This window comes from Buceros rhinoceros, unplaced genomic scaffold (assembly GCF_000710305.1).
Source record: "Buceros rhinoceros silvestris isolate BGI_N320 unplaced genomic scaffold, ASM71030v1 scaffold18925, whole genome shotgun sequence".
NCBI classification, from domain to species: domain Eukaryota; kingdom Metazoa; phylum Chordata; class Aves; order Bucerotiformes; family Bucerotidae; genus Buceros; species Buceros rhinoceros.
Genome location: NW_010414839.1, coordinates 31,018 through 47,605, shown reverse-complemented (window position 1 = coordinate 47,605; position 16,588 = coordinate 31,018). Strand labels below are relative to the sequence as shown.

The following is a 16,588-nucleotide window of genomic DNA, read 5'->3' as shown; positions in this document are numbered from 1 at the left end:
CCATCTCTCCCCTGACTTTCATTCCAAAAGCAAGGCATTTCAAATAAGAGTGCTCTCAGAGTATGTGAGCACATTTTTCATTGCAAAGACTGAATTCAACTAATTAGGTCAAACTATTATGCTTAAAGATTATGTCCAACCCACTTCTTTAATACTTTCATTAATCTCTGGAGTAAGAACAAGAAAGAACAGTTATTCTTTAAATACAATTCCAGAAAACACTGTGGGTTTGTGCAGTGTGATCATGAACAAGTCCTCCACTGTTGAAAGAATTCAGGGCAAATACCAAGAAAAATACATGTGCTGACTCGGAGGCAGCCAACAAAATGCAGCTGTGTACTGTTAAATACAATCAATGAAATAAGAGTGGCGTGCTCATAGCAGTGGTAACTGCGTGGGTTAGCAAAAAAGAGACTGCTCTTATGCAGGAGCATTTAATGCTTTTTTCTCAGGCTCTCATCTGCACTTAAACTGAAGGACCTCAAAGCCCCTTCATCTGATCTCCTCTACGGCAGCGCTTTGAGGCTGTTACACCAGATAGGTCTGCAAACAGCTTCAAATCAGTTGGACATGCTTAAGTATGGCAACAGCCCAAGATGATGGAAACTGTATTCAAGCATAGTTTTACAGGTAATTTATTCAAAGGTCAGTGTCTTGCATGACGCTGCATCTGTAGTTTGCATAGCCTTGGTACACTGACACAATCAGAATCTTCCCACTGCTTTGAGAAAGTATCACTATGTATGATGTGAAGTATAATAATACTTCAGCAAATGAAGTAAACTGTTCTGATAATTTGCAGAAGAGCCAGGAACTTGAAATACTCAGTGAGAAAATCATTATTTAAGTAAAGTAAAAATCTTACAGGAAACAACGACAAATAACAGTAGGTATCCAAGGACTAGAAAGGGTATCATCAGAAAAGGGAAAGACTTTGGTTGTTCACTGACTGATTACTTTTCATACATTACTCTCACCAGAGGGTAGTAACAACATATATTTATAGAAGATAAAATATCTGGGTTGAGTGGAGGAAAGCGGAACAGGGAGAGGAGAGGACAGGGGAAGAAGGACAAAAAGGGAGCCTCTGTATCTTAAAACTTCTTTCTGGGCCCAGGTTCTGCTGCTCAAATCTCCTATGAGGTTCTGGATACTTTCACCCTTTCCATCTTTCTGTATTTAAAATGAAAAATGTTCTTTATTGTCATCACTCAGCCCATTACTGTTGGCTTAGATAAAGCCAATGGTTTCATGTCTTTATTTGCATCCAAATTCCGGAAAGCTCAGAAATAAACACCATCAAAAACTCAGCCTAAAATACAGAAGAAATGTTTCTCAGTACTCTGGCATGCTAAGTTATATGAATTTCACGGCCGCAATGAATGCCACTGAATCAAGCCCCAATTAGTACCAGTGGATGCTATACAAAATCTGTAACCACAGGGCTTGGTAAAACACCAGCTGGAAAGATGCCTGTTTCCCCAGCACTGCACCTTCCTAAACACATGGCCAAACATATGACACTGCTGTACACTGACGAGTCACTAATGGTATACGATGAACTCCATATGTCCCTTTTCACTGAAATTTCGTATTTGCTGTTTGGTTTTCCTGATGACTATTGATTGGAATCTTACCAAAAAAAAAAAAAAAAAAAGCAACAATCTGCTAGTAATGAAAAATACAAACTAAGTGCCAAGGCAGAATAATATCTGTGCTGAAAACTTAATTATAAATTACCAATGTAACAGTCACCTGAAAGCCAATGCTAAAACAACTCAGAAGAATAGTTTCATTCCTTTTAAGCAGAACTTTTTGAGTCATTCAAAAGTAGTGACTACACAGACAGCTAGAAATCAACTCTAGTTTTCAAGAGAAAAAACAAGCACTGAACAATGAGATAACTAGAACCTAATTCCAGTGAGATATTTCAGAAATAATATTTTCTGATCTATAACTTACCTCTTTGAATTTGTGAGCAAGCTTGCTGGTGTCCACGTCACTGGGAGAGAACATGTCATCATTTTCAGGCAGATCAAACACTTCAATAGCCATGTCACCTCCTGGAAGGACAGGTCCCATGTCCTCATCTTCTTCATCTGTAGCATATTCCCCTGTCTTAATTTTATAGCATTTAAGAAATTCGAGTTATCCTCTTATTAGGCAGAGACTGTTCAAAGTGTAATTAAGCTACCGGGCAAACACAGCATACAAAAAAGTTTATCTTTTTCTTTAGCTATAATCCCGGTACTAATGAATTCTACCAGACAAAATACAAATCCACAGTAGTATTTCAGAACTAAGAATTTAGTGCTTAAGCATTACTGGCTCTGTATTTCAATGGTTTTCATCCTTTTCCAAGTGAGGCCTCTTTTCCATAGGAAGACCTCTCCAAATTTATCTCAGATTTAACAAGGAATCTTTCCCAACCAGAAATAAAAGCAGAATAGGACCTACAGGATCTTTATTTTGTAAGCCATCTGGACAAAGTAATTCTCCAGTGATATTCCAAGTTGAATTTGAAAATCCATTGGTTTGTTCTTTATAAACAAATTAACAATAGAAAAGTCACACCCACACAGAAAGACAGCAGCAGGAAAAAGAAACCGAGTGTCAAATACAAGTTCAGAGGCTGAAGTCGACTTTACTGAACTTGCACCCTGCTTCTAGCTATTTCTAAACAGAAATTGCAAGTGTTTTTCTGGGCTGGTAAACCATGAGATGTGAACAATTTGCTGACAAAACAGAAGTTTAAAAAAATCATATGCTACAATCTGTATCTCAAGATTAAACAAAATAAAACAATAACACTGACAAGGAAAAGCTTGGAATATTAAACCCCAAGCCGCCTAGACCATCTTTTGCACATACATCCGTGCTCGTCTTTCCTCATGCTTGAGGTGGCTGGGTACCACTTTGCTTCAGCAGGACTCCCTCTGGAAGCTGGAGTACATTGTGTGCAGATCACAAATAGCATGCTGGCTACGCAAATGACTATGCAGACATATTATAAAGCAAACACTTCCCTCAGGGCCACATCTGGATTTATAGAGCTTGGGACCCAATAATACATGGAAAAGGAAGGGCGGGGGAATGGGTGCAGTCCTTCTCATGTTTATACAGTAATAATACCAACATTTTGATAGAACCACTCAAGGTTTTGTCCATGAGCTTTCAGTTCCCGAGATGAAGGCACATAATAGTATTACCAGAAGTATATTTCCAGAAGTGCTAGGATTATCTGTGAGTGGCAGTTTTTGTCAAAAGAACTTTTCAAAACAACAGGTAAGAACTCAGATGGGCAAACAACAGTTTGAGTCTCCAAGTCCTACCTTGATTTAGATTCCCAGCTGCTGTTTAGCCTTATGTAAATCTCACTCAATTACAAAGCAGAGCACGGAAGCACATTAAGTCTAGGTGCATAAGTACACATTGACAGAAAAGGTCTATGTACACGTCCAACAACAGGGTGATACACTTGCAATAAATATCACAATTTCTTCAATAAACAGCACATAGAATCACAGAATGGGCTGGGTTGGAAGGGACCTTTAAAGATTATGAAAAAATTCTATGTTCTCTTTTTCTAAAACCACTCAAGTTTTAAAAAACAAAGAAAGCCAAAATACACAAAAAGCATAGAGTGATTTGGTAAAACCTTTTGATGATAAAAGAACTATCAGAAAGAAGTCAAGTCTCCAACGTGCATGACTCATTCATACTTTGTCACTGTTAATGCGAGCCACTTCTTAGGAGAGCTCTCCAATGAAATAAACACTAAACACCATTTATTTTACATACTTTGGATATACTAAGAATCTCAATAGTCTTCAACAAAAAGTTAACCGCTGTTTTTATTTCTTTTTTCCTTATTTTAAAACAGAAGCAAAGAACACACAACCCATCTCAGTGGTCTTCAGGCATCTTAGCATTACACCTAAACAAAACACCACCTGACATTAAATTTATCATTCTGTATGTCTAGATCTCACACACGCATACACCATATCTTCCATTATGCTACACTCGTAGTAACTTCAGTTTCAATTTTACTCCTCCGCTAAGTGCAGTTACTGTCTAAACAGAAAATTAGGCTGCTAACTCTCCTGTTTCTTTTCCAGGAGGATGTAACACTACCTTCATGCACCATCAGGGAGGCAAGAAGTGGAACAACTAACTCTAAAATCCCGGCAAAATTTCAATGAAATGAATTATTGTGGGCACAAAATACTAACGCAATACATGTACTGATAATATTGCAATCATTACCCCTGAAAAACCTGTAAGGTGATACACAACTATCATTTCTACATGGAAAAAACATCCTGGCAGATCCATCAGCAGTGGCAAGGATATCTCTGAAGCATGCAAAGAGGAGGCAGAAATAGGATCATTAACAGGCAAACTCATGCCCAGTTCACAAAAAAAACCCAGATCTGGCTCAGCTACATGGGGATTTCAAAGGAATATATTAATTTAATGCAAATCTTAGTTGTATTTACCAATTTTGGTAAATGAATGAGTTTAGTTAAGACCGATTCCTCCAAAGACTTAAACTAAAAGAAGTACTTCATACAACAATAAGAACTAACACACATGAAGGACTAAGTTATACTGGGAAAAAATTCAGGAGCAGGCAATACTGTACTGGCATCAGGAGCCAGAGTGTTTGAAGAGGCACAGCGGGCAGCTTAAAATGAACACAAAGGAAAATTCTGCTTCAAACTGTACATAATGAGTGTCAACGAGCATAGTCATTTTTGCTTCAATTAATGCAAAAAGTAGTCATCAAAGCAAAGCACTGCAGTGTGCTCAGGTAAACAAGACAGCAGGATGACACAAACACATTACAAAAAAAGGAAATAAATGGGACTTTTGCATCCCTTTTCAAAAGAAAGGGATCTGATCTTATAATCACATGAAACACAAATTACAGGTTCAAAAGAGCCGATGTGTGCTTTAAGGAAATATATGTCATAAACGCCATGAAACATACTTTCCACGAAAAGAATTCTATCTGATGACTTCCGTTTCACATGAAACTACTAAACAGTTGTTCAGATGCAGTGATCTACAAGCAGCAGCAAGGCAGAGACAGAAGTTATTTTACTTCAAAATAAGAAAGCCTTGTGAGGTAACAGTTGTAATTGTAGCTGTCTGAGGTTTTGTTTTGCATTTTGTTTTCTTAGCTGACATTTTTTTTGCTGCATTTTGTTTTCTTAGCTGACAACAACAATACTATTTTTTTAGTCAATAGTCAATGAAAACTTATATGCTCTTGAAGGAAAATCTCAGCCTCTTCAGTCTGTACAAGTGAGCAAAATTCATCCATGCAAAAGGCCTTTTTCTCATTTCGTTAGCATCTAGAGTTTAAGCTTACACCATCCACAGCAACAGATTCTGATAGTAACCATTCAGTTTTGCTGTATGCTATGACAGCTAGAAGCATTAAATTATCTTTATAAACATGAACTGCAACTTCCCACTTTAAAAGGGAAAATGTGTTACTCACATTAACTGCCTTGTAAATTCCTGAAATGGGACTCACTCCCAAGCAGAAAGAAGGAGCAGCAGCACCAGACAACCCTTCACCAAATCACCATAACAAAGGCTGCATCAGTCTAAACCTTTTGTTTGTGCTGAAACTCTCCCACAACTGGGGAACACCATTTGAAGAACTATAAAAATAACTCAAGCCCACACCTCCATTTGATTTTTTTTTTATGGTTTATACTTAATTCTTTCAAAAGAGCAAAGAAAAATATAATGGTATAGTATCAATCATCACTTTTACAGGAGTGCTTCATATTAATGATGTTGGAAAAACCATACTTTCTGAAAGACCTTGTTTAACTAATGTATTCTTTGGGTGTTAGACATTCAAGCACATTGCAATGTTCTTCTTTTCACGTGTGTCAAGATTTTAATCGATGGTTCTAACCATTGGTTCCTTTGCTCTTAGAATTTCCTGGTAAATGAGAATTAGAAATGACAAAATATTCAAATGACTACTAGTGATATTAAAATACATTAAAACATCACTTGCATAAAACTACTTGTCTGTGAATAGAGCAAATAGAATTCTGCAATATGTGATTAATTTCACATCCTGCACCACCATATGGAGCTTTCAGAGGAATGGGTCAAGTGCTTCATGTGACTTTTGCCATTCAGTGTAAACATGAAGAAGATAATACCATGTTCAAATCAGAATTCCAAGAAATGGCAGAAATTGACTAAACTGAGCACAGAACACTGTGTTAACACAGGGAAGTCAAAAGTTTTCAGTCGAGGATACAGATTCAGGTCATACTTAACACACTAAGTGAGAAATACAAAGACAGCGCCTCCGTCAAAGCATTTGAGTTTTGTTTTATGGCAGAGCAAATTAAAAGGCTGTGGGATTTTAGGAAGCTAAACAAACTGGTGATGAGTAAAATCTGCAGCTGGCTACTTAGAGGCTCTCCCAGCTTTGCTGCTCTCCCAGCTTTACTGCAGTTAGCACCATGAAGCCCACCAGTAAATGCCAATACTGCCTATCATACACAGGACTTGAGAAATAACTGATACAGCTGCCTTTGCTTGGCTTGTGGGAGCTTTACAACAAATAGTGAGCTGCTGCACATTTATCCTGATTGTCTGTGCATGGATCCCACTGTGGGCACCCCTTCTCTTTTAGTGTTTGTCAGATCTGCGCAAATATTTGAATGAAGAAGCATCTGAAAGCATCCCGCAACACTGTGACGACCTGCAGCCCATGATAACAACAGATTCGGAAGTGCAGGGACGCAGGGCATTTATATAGTAAATGATGTTTCTTCCAGGATTACTTAGTAAATGATGTCTGTTTTGGAAACACTACATATATTAGTGTGAATCTTCCCCAACAAATAACTGTCATGTAACTTTCCTGCAAGACAATGGAATGAGAATTTACAGCAGGCTAACAAGTGTCTCTTTAATTTAGCATCTCACTCAAGTCCAGCACACACTGGCTGAGAAAGTCAAAATGGTCTTAATAAAGCTGCTCTTTTAAAGAACTTGCATCTTTCTAAGATAGATGCTGCTTGGACTATGAAGAGTATCTTAAATTTCAAAACTGAGGAAATCCATCCAGCTGGTGGTGGACTGCACCAGGACTTGCACATGTCTGGCACACACTCTCTTCCTGTGATTTGACAAGCTCTACCAAACACAGTCATGTGCAGTGACTCCAGGACTCAAACACAGATCACTGACTTCCTGCTCCAGAAGCCCAGTATGTTGTTCCTGTCTTTGTGGTGAAGTCTCTGAGGCTCAATGGAGGGTTGAATAAAGATAATTTTCTTGTTTATTTATGCAGCATTGCAGCTGGAGATCGATGTTAACATAATTTAAAAATTGTGTGAAAATGAATAGGACAGTTTGATAGCTCTGAGACTGAGCAACTCCTGTATAATTCTGTGCCAGCTTAGCACAAAACTCCTTACATTAGCAATCCAGATATTCCTAAACTTCATGCAGTCACGATCACTATAACTTTGAAGAAGTGGACTCGAAAGGGTAGGGCTTTTTGTAAATTTGTGGATACTCATTTAAAGAGTGTAAACTGAGATCTTCTTGCCCAAAAGATGCCCTGCTTACCAAAGCCAAAGAATGCCGGCTGCTGGCGGTGCCTGGCATATAGCAACATAAATCCAGCCCTGTTTGCCCTCACAAAGCAAGGTGAGCTCAAAGTGGTAATGCTTGCATTCGACAGCAAATGGAGCAGAAATGGTTGTGGTGATCAAAAATGTCTTTGAACTGTGTCTAATGTGCATTAGATCACAGCTTCCATCATGTCAGTTGCCTAGGAATGGCACAAGTTATATGAGTTTACTTGGACAGCATAGTCAGGTGACAAGAAAAAATAAAAAAATCATGATTGCTGCAGGTTCGCAACAAAATCTACTTCTGGAAAGTCTGTTAACTAAGAAAGGGGACATGCCTCATTGCATACTTTAGTAACTATACACCAGCCGTCAATTCTGAGAATAAGGTTTACCACTGTTCTCCAAAATATATAGATGGCATCAAGTATGAAATGGGTATGATATTCAATGATCCCAGTGTAGTTTTTGGGAACTGAAATATTGCATTTGTTCTTAAGCTTTAATTCCTTCTCCTTCCAAAAGCGACCTTTGATGATACTCTCGATCTCCCCCTGTAGATGTGTTTTCCTTTATTCCTCCTTTCCTCACATACTGCATAAAAGACCCCTTTGCACTGCAAATGCTAACGGCCGTAAAGCACATCAAGGTCACAGAGGCAGTCATCATCCTCAGTGTAGTGCTACAATAAGGAAAGATGCCTTTAACTCTGTTAATTACTTGCCCTATCTTACATTACCATTCAAAGGCACTACCAACAGAAAACACTTTGTGCATTTAGTATTTCTGTGTTAAAAATTTATGCAGTGAACAGGGCTTAAGCATTTGTAACCAGTGAATTTGAAGGACAAGAAGACACATCACAAAAAGTATCTGACAGTATCCCCTTTCACTATTGTGCTGAGAAATATTTGCATGGTCATCAGTATGGAAGTGGCACTGTAAGCATCAGCACAGTAACAACCCCTACGGAAGGCTGAGGTACTACCAGGATAAGTATTGATCTGTAAGATTTTAACAATGTTTTCTTTACTGGCAGATCTTGAGTTACGACATCTGTGCAGTGCATGAAGGTAAGCAACACAAACCTTTGAGATTTTTTGTGGGTGGATGAATCCTCTAGGTAAAAGGTGTAATGCTCCAGTTACTCACACAGGTCTGCCTTCAGCTGCATGACCCTCTGTATGCAAGTATACAGTGAGAAGGATTTAAACATCAGGCATTTAGGACATGCCTCTCCTGCCAACATGAAAACTATCAGACTATGTTTACCATAACACGGTATCACAGGTCTTCAAACCCTGACATCTACAGCACACTGTGCTGAGTTCTGAGAAGTCTCTTGTTTCAAAGGCTAGCGGGAGGTGTCTCTTTTTTCTTTTTGAGGAAATGATAAAGTTCATTCAAAACACTAGTCAAGATCTTAAATTTTTATTCTAGCGTAAAAGAAATAAGAAGATTTGCACGTTTCTATCGTTTGAGGAGGGAACAAAGAGGATATGGATTTTCTAGCCTTGATGGTCAGGCCCAGACACACATACATACGCATCCCCAGTACTGACAAGTACAACTTTTCTTTATCTCAGTTAAATACGCATCTATGACAGAATTAATTCTAAAACTTATTTAAATGTGGTTTTTTTAGTATTGGTGGAATTTCAAGTAAGTAAAAGCATCACCGGGGCTAGATAGGATTTTTATTTAGTCTTCTGGGACACTTCTGATAGTTCTGACCCGCTGCTAGTTTACCAGTGTGTTTCAAATCTGAGTGTATCTTATCTCAGAGCATTTTTTCTCTGTTTCTCTGTTTAGAAGCCTTGCCTCAGTAACTAAAGCAAAACTAAACTGAAATAAATGCATAGCATGAATTCTCTATCTCCACTTCCACAAACAAAATAAAATGTGTGGCGCAGGACAAAAACACACTAATACATGGAGTCTGGCACCTCAAATAACATTATTCAAGATAATGCGAAATTAAAGCGGTATGCTGTGGAAGCATAAAATGGGCTGTGTGGAAGTAGTTTGTACTAACTGGCTTTTATCTCAATCCAGCAGCTAATTCAGAGATAACACAGACAGCAGTCTCTGAAAAAGCCCTAATCTTTCCAAATATCTTGATATTTAGGCATATCCGGAATTTTAAGAGAATGGACAGAAATTATGGAAAATTCACTGTATGAAGTTGGTAGTTTCAAAACCTTTGTATTGGGACATTAATTGCAAACATCAATACACACTTCAGACAAGGTAGATTAATTCTCTATCCTGTGGAAACAAAAATCAGTGTGTGGAAGGAGGGGTCTTACCTCGAATTTTCAGAAAATTTCTTAATGTTCTTAATTAAGAAGAATATCACTCTTCCAGGAAAAAAAAAAAAGTCTGAAACATCTTCAACTTCTTAAACGTTAGAAGGCGATTTTTACCAGTTGTCACAAAAAAAAAAAACCAAACCCAAAACCCAACCCTGTCAGTGCACAAGCAAACCAACTTCATTTCCTTATTTCAGAAAAGCATATCCCTTCAGAGGGAGAGCAACGATTACAGAAGCATTGACCAATTTGATACTTGCTCTTCCGGAACAAAACAAGTATCTTAAATCCGTGCAGAAAAGCTTTTCAGTAACTTTGTTCTTCAAATAAGATTCATCATCAAAATCTGTAAACATCAGCAGCAGAGGTAATGGAGAGGGCCAGAAGCTGACCTCTGAGTGACAATTAAAAAGAAGGAATTAGGACTAGAAAACAGAACATTAAAAAACACTGAATAGTGAAACATTAGACAGTCTGTTACCTCATCATCATCTGCATCATACTGCGCATAATGCTGCTCCAGCAGCTCTCTCTGTCGGCGTTCTTGTTCTAGAGTTTGGCTAATCAGCTGTGCAACCTCACTCACTTGTCCCGGTTTTTCTCGTCCAATTACAAACCTATACAAAACATGAGTGAAAAAAAAATTACTCCTATTGTTTTATCAAAGTTTGAGATTTGTAGTTGTGTCTTATATAGAGCGTAGCCTTTTTTCCTCCAAAGATACATGGATGTGATTGTTTTAGAAGTGTTCCGTGGGTGACACTTGCCAGAAGGTGCAAGACCAGGAGTGATCAGACCATGACAGTATTTAGAGGAGGGAAAAAAAGAAGTGACCACTAAAGCCTTCACTCCAAATTTCAGTTAAAAAGTTTCTCTGAGTTTGAACTTTATGGACACGGACCTAGATCGAGGCAATTTTTTAAAGAATGTATCATCACTTCCATTCCCTTTGGAGCAACGTATTTCCCAGAAGCTTACAGAAGACCACACGCACACTAACAGCACAGACACACTTCTGGCACCTCATAGCAAATGGAACATGCACCAGAGTAACTTCTTTCTCCATCCTGACAGAGCAGGTATTTCTGAGCTTTTGTATTTTCCTTCCTCCCGTCTACAACATAGAATCTATTTCCACATTTTTAAATCTGACAGACACTATTTCCTTAATTTTAAGCTGCATTTAAATCCTTTTTTTATTCCATGAACTTCTGTTGCTAAGGAGTGTTTTTCTCCTCTGTTAGCTATTGCTGAACACTGGCAGCACATTTCTTAGGCTTAATGAAAGACAAGGGAAGTGCCTCTTTCTTGGTTGAGACTTACAAGACTGCTTCCCAGTCTTGCTTTCAGCAAGTCTGAAATTCAGAATTGGCTTGCATTGTAACACTTATTTTCAGCACGTTGGCACAACCGTACTAGATATTTTGCTATCCATAGGATTAGCGATAGACACCCATTATACAGCACCAACACACTGTAAACTACTGAACAAAAGCATAGTTTAAATATGTCAAGCTGAAGGAATAGTTTCTTAGCAGCCTAGAAAGACACCTAGGTAATTACAGGTGAAAAAAGGTGCTTTTCAGCTCTGCAAGATACATCAGGTGACACTGAGATACTAACATAGAGTAAATTATTTGCTTCCACAACATTTGGCTCAAATGATTAATTTAATTTATTACTGGAATGAGAGGTAGAAATATGCATTATATCTCATGTAAGAAAATGCTTTTCATTAGTGCTGGCTATCACTGTTGAAGTCATTTGGGACTTGGCATCCATGTGTAAGCCACCTTCCTGTGAGTGGATGACCCTGACCCCATTTCCTTAGCCAAACTATCTGTCAGTCTCTCTGAAGTCAGGTACTACAGAAAGGAATACAATTTGGAGATGATTTCAACATCATCAAAATAGCAAAGTCAATAATTACTTCCAAAAGGATAAGAAAGGTGAGATTGAGTGACTCCATTTGAAATAGCAACACAAGGTGCTCTGAAAATAATCTGCGAGAAAGTTAACTTAGTTTAAAAACATTTATAGAAAATACAGCAGAAACTAGAATAAAATCAAAGAAATAACATCAGCATTTTAATCCTGTTCAAAACAGCCTGGCATTCACATCCTACTATTATGAAACATGATATTGGTTCTCAGTAATGACAAAGGCCTTGGGCTGAAAGAAAAAGGCTGTCTCTTCATGGCCCCTGGACTTCATCTGTTCTGCATACTGACTCATAGCCAGATCCTGTTTCCTCTGAATTTTAATTTTAGAGCCAAGTATTACAAAGACTAAACCAGCCATGTTTTCAGTCTCAGTTGGGAGGAACAATGTATTTTTGATATTACTACATGAAGTAAAAAAGGATTCAACCCATATTTGCTACATATTGCTCCTCCATTGTAAAAACAAATTAAAAGAAATTATGAAAAAAAACCCTTCTATTTTAAACAAATATTTTAAACAACATTATGAACGACTGCATTATTTATACAGAGTAGAGAGAGCATCACGTCTGTGAACACGAGGGATATCACCGGTGTGGTAAATTACAGAACCACACAAAGTGATGCAAATACTGTATTCCCTCCTGCCCTGTGCCTGACAATTCATCTCCCTGGGAAAATAAGAGACTTGAAATACTTCACACAATCACTTTTGTATGCAGAAAACCTAGAACAGACAATATATAATGCAGCTGAAGTCTGGTAACTCCTGATTTTTTAGGAGTGGTTTTGACATATCAGACCATAATGCAGTAATATTTTCATACAGAAAAAGAAGCTTTATCAAAGCATTAATAAGCTTTTAAATCTGTAATTGTATTTTTCTTCTCATGCCAAAGCCAGTCACAGTTTATGTGATATGATTTTCAAGGCTTGAATCTTATGTCAAAATGAAGTTCCTCAGTGATACCTCAAGCTGTTAGATGATAGATGAATAAAAGCCTCAAAGTGATGACAAAGTTTAAAGCAAATGTTTTCCAAAAATAGAAATATGCAAGGAATGTTATATTTTCCTACAATTTGCTGCTTTAAAGTGCAACATCTACAAGTGTCTGAAAATAAATATTTAGAATCACTCAATCTATAACTGATGTCAGTTCTAGATAAAGAATCGTAAATTCATAAAATGGAATACTTTGCCAACAATTATGTTCTTTACAAACTAAACCAAAGCTTTTGTCATATTACATTCCATGACCTTAAGAATATCATGCTGCATATAATTATGTTTAACTTGTAACTAAAATAAGCCATAAATTATAAATTTATAATTTAAAGTGAGATGGATAAATATTTCTCTCTTAGAAAACTGTAAAGCAGAGGTAGTCATTAAAATGCTATGCATGAATTGTATCTTTATGCCTACAATGGCTTTAAATACAAGAACTATCATAATCTGAAGTGTTTAGATATGAAAAAGAGACATAAGGTTGTGATTCACTGACCAGAAAATTAGTCACTGAACCATAATATGCACACTTCAATGAAGTGACTAATTATGTATTTTGCATTACTCTATCTCACCAAAATTAAGCACATGCATTTCAGACTTGATTAATTAGTCTCAAGGGCCAAATGATTTATAACAAAGGACTATAAATTCTATCTGCAATAATATATTTAAGAAGCTGGTTATGTCTAAGAGTATGAGACAAATGAGGGTTTTAAAGCCTCTGAACCTCATACAGTAATATTCCCCTTAATTACTGAAGCCAGCAACCGCAAAATAAAACTCAGTGAATCTCTGATGCTGTGCTACAAGCCATCACTGTATTAAATCCCAGGCCATTACTGATTATTTCTGATGTCCACAAAAAAGAGAGAGGAGAGAACATCACAGAGAAGCAGGGCATGAACTGACCTTGATATTCAGAGTTACACAGAAACTAGCTGAATCACCAGCTGTGAAATATTCTGTTTGGTTGTGGTTAAAATAAACAAGGACAGAGATAAAAACATAATTAACATCTGACTCTATCTTGGATTTAAGAAGGTCTAAAAGAATACAGTATCTCAAGAAACTGAAAATGAAATTACATTAATGGAGGTTAAGAAAAGCATTCTACTGAAATTGGCAGCAACCCCTACATGTCCTGCAACCCAGTCATGATTTAATGGTTTTAAAGCACACCTAACATATGGCTTCCTGCATAATTCCACCTTTTATTGAATGAGGATCTGTAGACCTCTGCTTCTTGAAATAGCAAAAAATAATTTATTGATTTTTTCACCAACCATGCAAAACTGAAACATTATTATGAGAATTGATTTAATTTTTTAAAAAATCCATTTTGAAAAAAGCTTTGGTAGTAGAAAAATCTGCTAAGGCACCAACTCTGAGACACAAAACTGAAGTCCTGCAGCATGGAATTTTAGTGACTTACGAATTGATGATTCCTCCTAAAAATACTTCAGGCATTAAACGCTCAGTTAAAAATAATTTAGCATGGATTCCTTAAATTGAACACAAATCATGTAAGAATACAGCAAATCCATTCTAAGAAATAAAAGATGGGGATTTTTTTCTGCAACAGGATTCACCATTTTTTCTTCTAACCTTTCCCAAAATAGAGCTTGGTCAATAAAAAATGCACAGTCAATTTTGCTGCATTTGGGGGAGCTTTACAGATGGATTTTAAAACCGGTTTTCTTCTGAGCTTTAAAGCACAAAGCAGCTTCTGCTACCATTTATCCAATTTATTTCAAGATGTCTTCAATTACCTACTCTGGCTGCTTCCATTAGGATAATAGTTGTATAATGAATACAAAGTGCTAAAAGTGGTGTGAACCCTCTAAGAAGGCAATTTTATTTAGTTACAAGCTGGAACTTGTCAGGTTTTCACGAACAAGATCAAACTCTCTTGAAAGACATCAGCCTCAAATGCAGAGGTCACTGGCTAGACATAAGGAATTCACAAGCTATGAGCTTCCATTACACCTTTTTCAGATAAAATGATCTGAAACTTAAGAGTCATGAAGACTCTTGAATGACTGAATAATTAAGGTTGAAAGGCAGCTCTGGTCCAGCCTAAGCCTCCCATTTCAAAGCAGGGACAATTTTGTCGTGGCCTTGATCAGTTTTGAATCTCTCTATAGCGATCTAACCTGTTCCAATGGTTGAGAAACCTCATAGTATGGGTTTTTTTTTTTTCTTCTGAAAAGACATAGTCAGAATTTCCCTTGCTGAACTTCTGTTCATTTTCTGTTATCTTTTGACTGTACAGAGAGTACAATGAATCTGGGTTCACCCTTTCTACCTCCTGGAGGGTAGCTGAGACAGCTTGAAGATCTCTTCCATCCCATTATTCTCTCCTCTGGACTGAAGAAATTCTTTCTGCCTTTTCCCAGGGTGTTCCTGCACAGCTGCTCTGTAGCTCACAGTGTCACACAGAGCTATGCTGCTCCAGAGGCAGGGCTTGCATTTGCCTTTGCTGGACTTCATAACATTCCTGCCAGCCAGCTCACTTCTCCAGCCTGTCGAGCTCCTGAATAGCACCCCTGTCTGTTAGCCTACCAGTTTGGTACCATCTGCAAACTTGTTAAAGGTGCCCTCTGTCTTATGTCTGTAAGGCCACGCAGGTAGAGACAAGCACATACAGAGCAAGCTTTAAAGCCATTAGCTGTAATAAAGGGGAATGGAGGGTGATTGGTAGAAGGAAGTAAATAAGGTTTGCCCAGAGATTAGTGACAGTAGTGATCCTTAACTAACACAAACAAGGGACCAACTCTGCCTGGAGACAAGCTCCCAAAGTAATATGAGGAAGTAACCACCATCAGTAGATGAAAGGGCCAGGGATTGAACGACGTTACCAAAGGTCATAGAAGAGACATCTGACATGGCAACCATGTAGTATCTAGTGCTATGTAAAGCCAGCACAGAAAAACAAACTTCGAGAAATTTGAAGAACCTGGAGATAGAGCTGCCAGTAAGCTGACCTATTGTGGAGTTCTGTAGCCTCCCTCCTTTGCACCAGACTCGGGGTGAAGTAAGCTATGTGCTGTATCACAGACTGCAGGATTCCAACTGATCAGTGATTTGAACCAACACGAGTGTCCTTTTGCCCCATGAGCAGTTAAGGATGGATGAGAACACGACTTCCTTGGTGTGGCTATGGCATAAGGTGTAGGTAATGTGCCAAGTACAAGACACATGCACAGTTGTGCTCTGTGACTTGGTGCTGTTGCTGTTGAAGTAGTGGTCTGGTTAGTAATATTTTTTCTTTATTTTATTTCATATTTATTACTTATTTTAGGTTATTTTAATAATTACATATTTGAATTAAACAAGGGCTCATCTATTTCTCTTGCATAACCATACTCATACTGATTGAACAACTATCACAGCATACCATGACAAAGTCTGGCATATGTGCATGGGCTGCAGGCGCTAAAGGTATTGAGAGCCAGATATGAACCTGTCCACTCCAGCGCCATTGCTGCCCTGAGGCAAACTGTTGGAGAATGCAGGAAACACAAACATGTCCCTGCCACAATATCCAGGTCATTAGCCAATCTGCAGAAAAATTGAGGCAAAACAGTCATTAATTTATCTCAGCACCTCAGTCATTAGTTTTCTGCATCCTGTGCAACAAGGTCTCCTGCCCCACTGAGCAGCAGACCTGGCTCCATGAAGGAGGGAAGAGC

The 16,588-nt window shown here is 37.9% G+C and overlaps 1 protein-coding gene across 1 annotated transcript in view; it reads right to left on the bottom strand.

The window, feature by feature from the left end:
- LOC104494414 (neurabin-1-like) overlaps nucleotides 1-16,588 on the bottom strand; it is a gene marked incomplete at its 3' end in the record, with an annotated part of 61,728 nt that overhangs the window by 24,075 nt on the left and 21,065 nt on the right. Inside the window, exons 6-7 of the mRNA XM_010137234.1 lie at nucleotides 10,422-10,557; nucleotides 1,963-2,118 (exon numbers count right to left, since the gene is read on the bottom strand). Of these exons, the coding sequence (XP_010135536.1) occupies nucleotides 1,963-2,118; nucleotides 10,422-10,557 (292 nt within the window). The remainder of the gene's footprint in view (nucleotides 1-1,962; nucleotides 2,119-10,421; nucleotides 10,558-16,588) is intronic.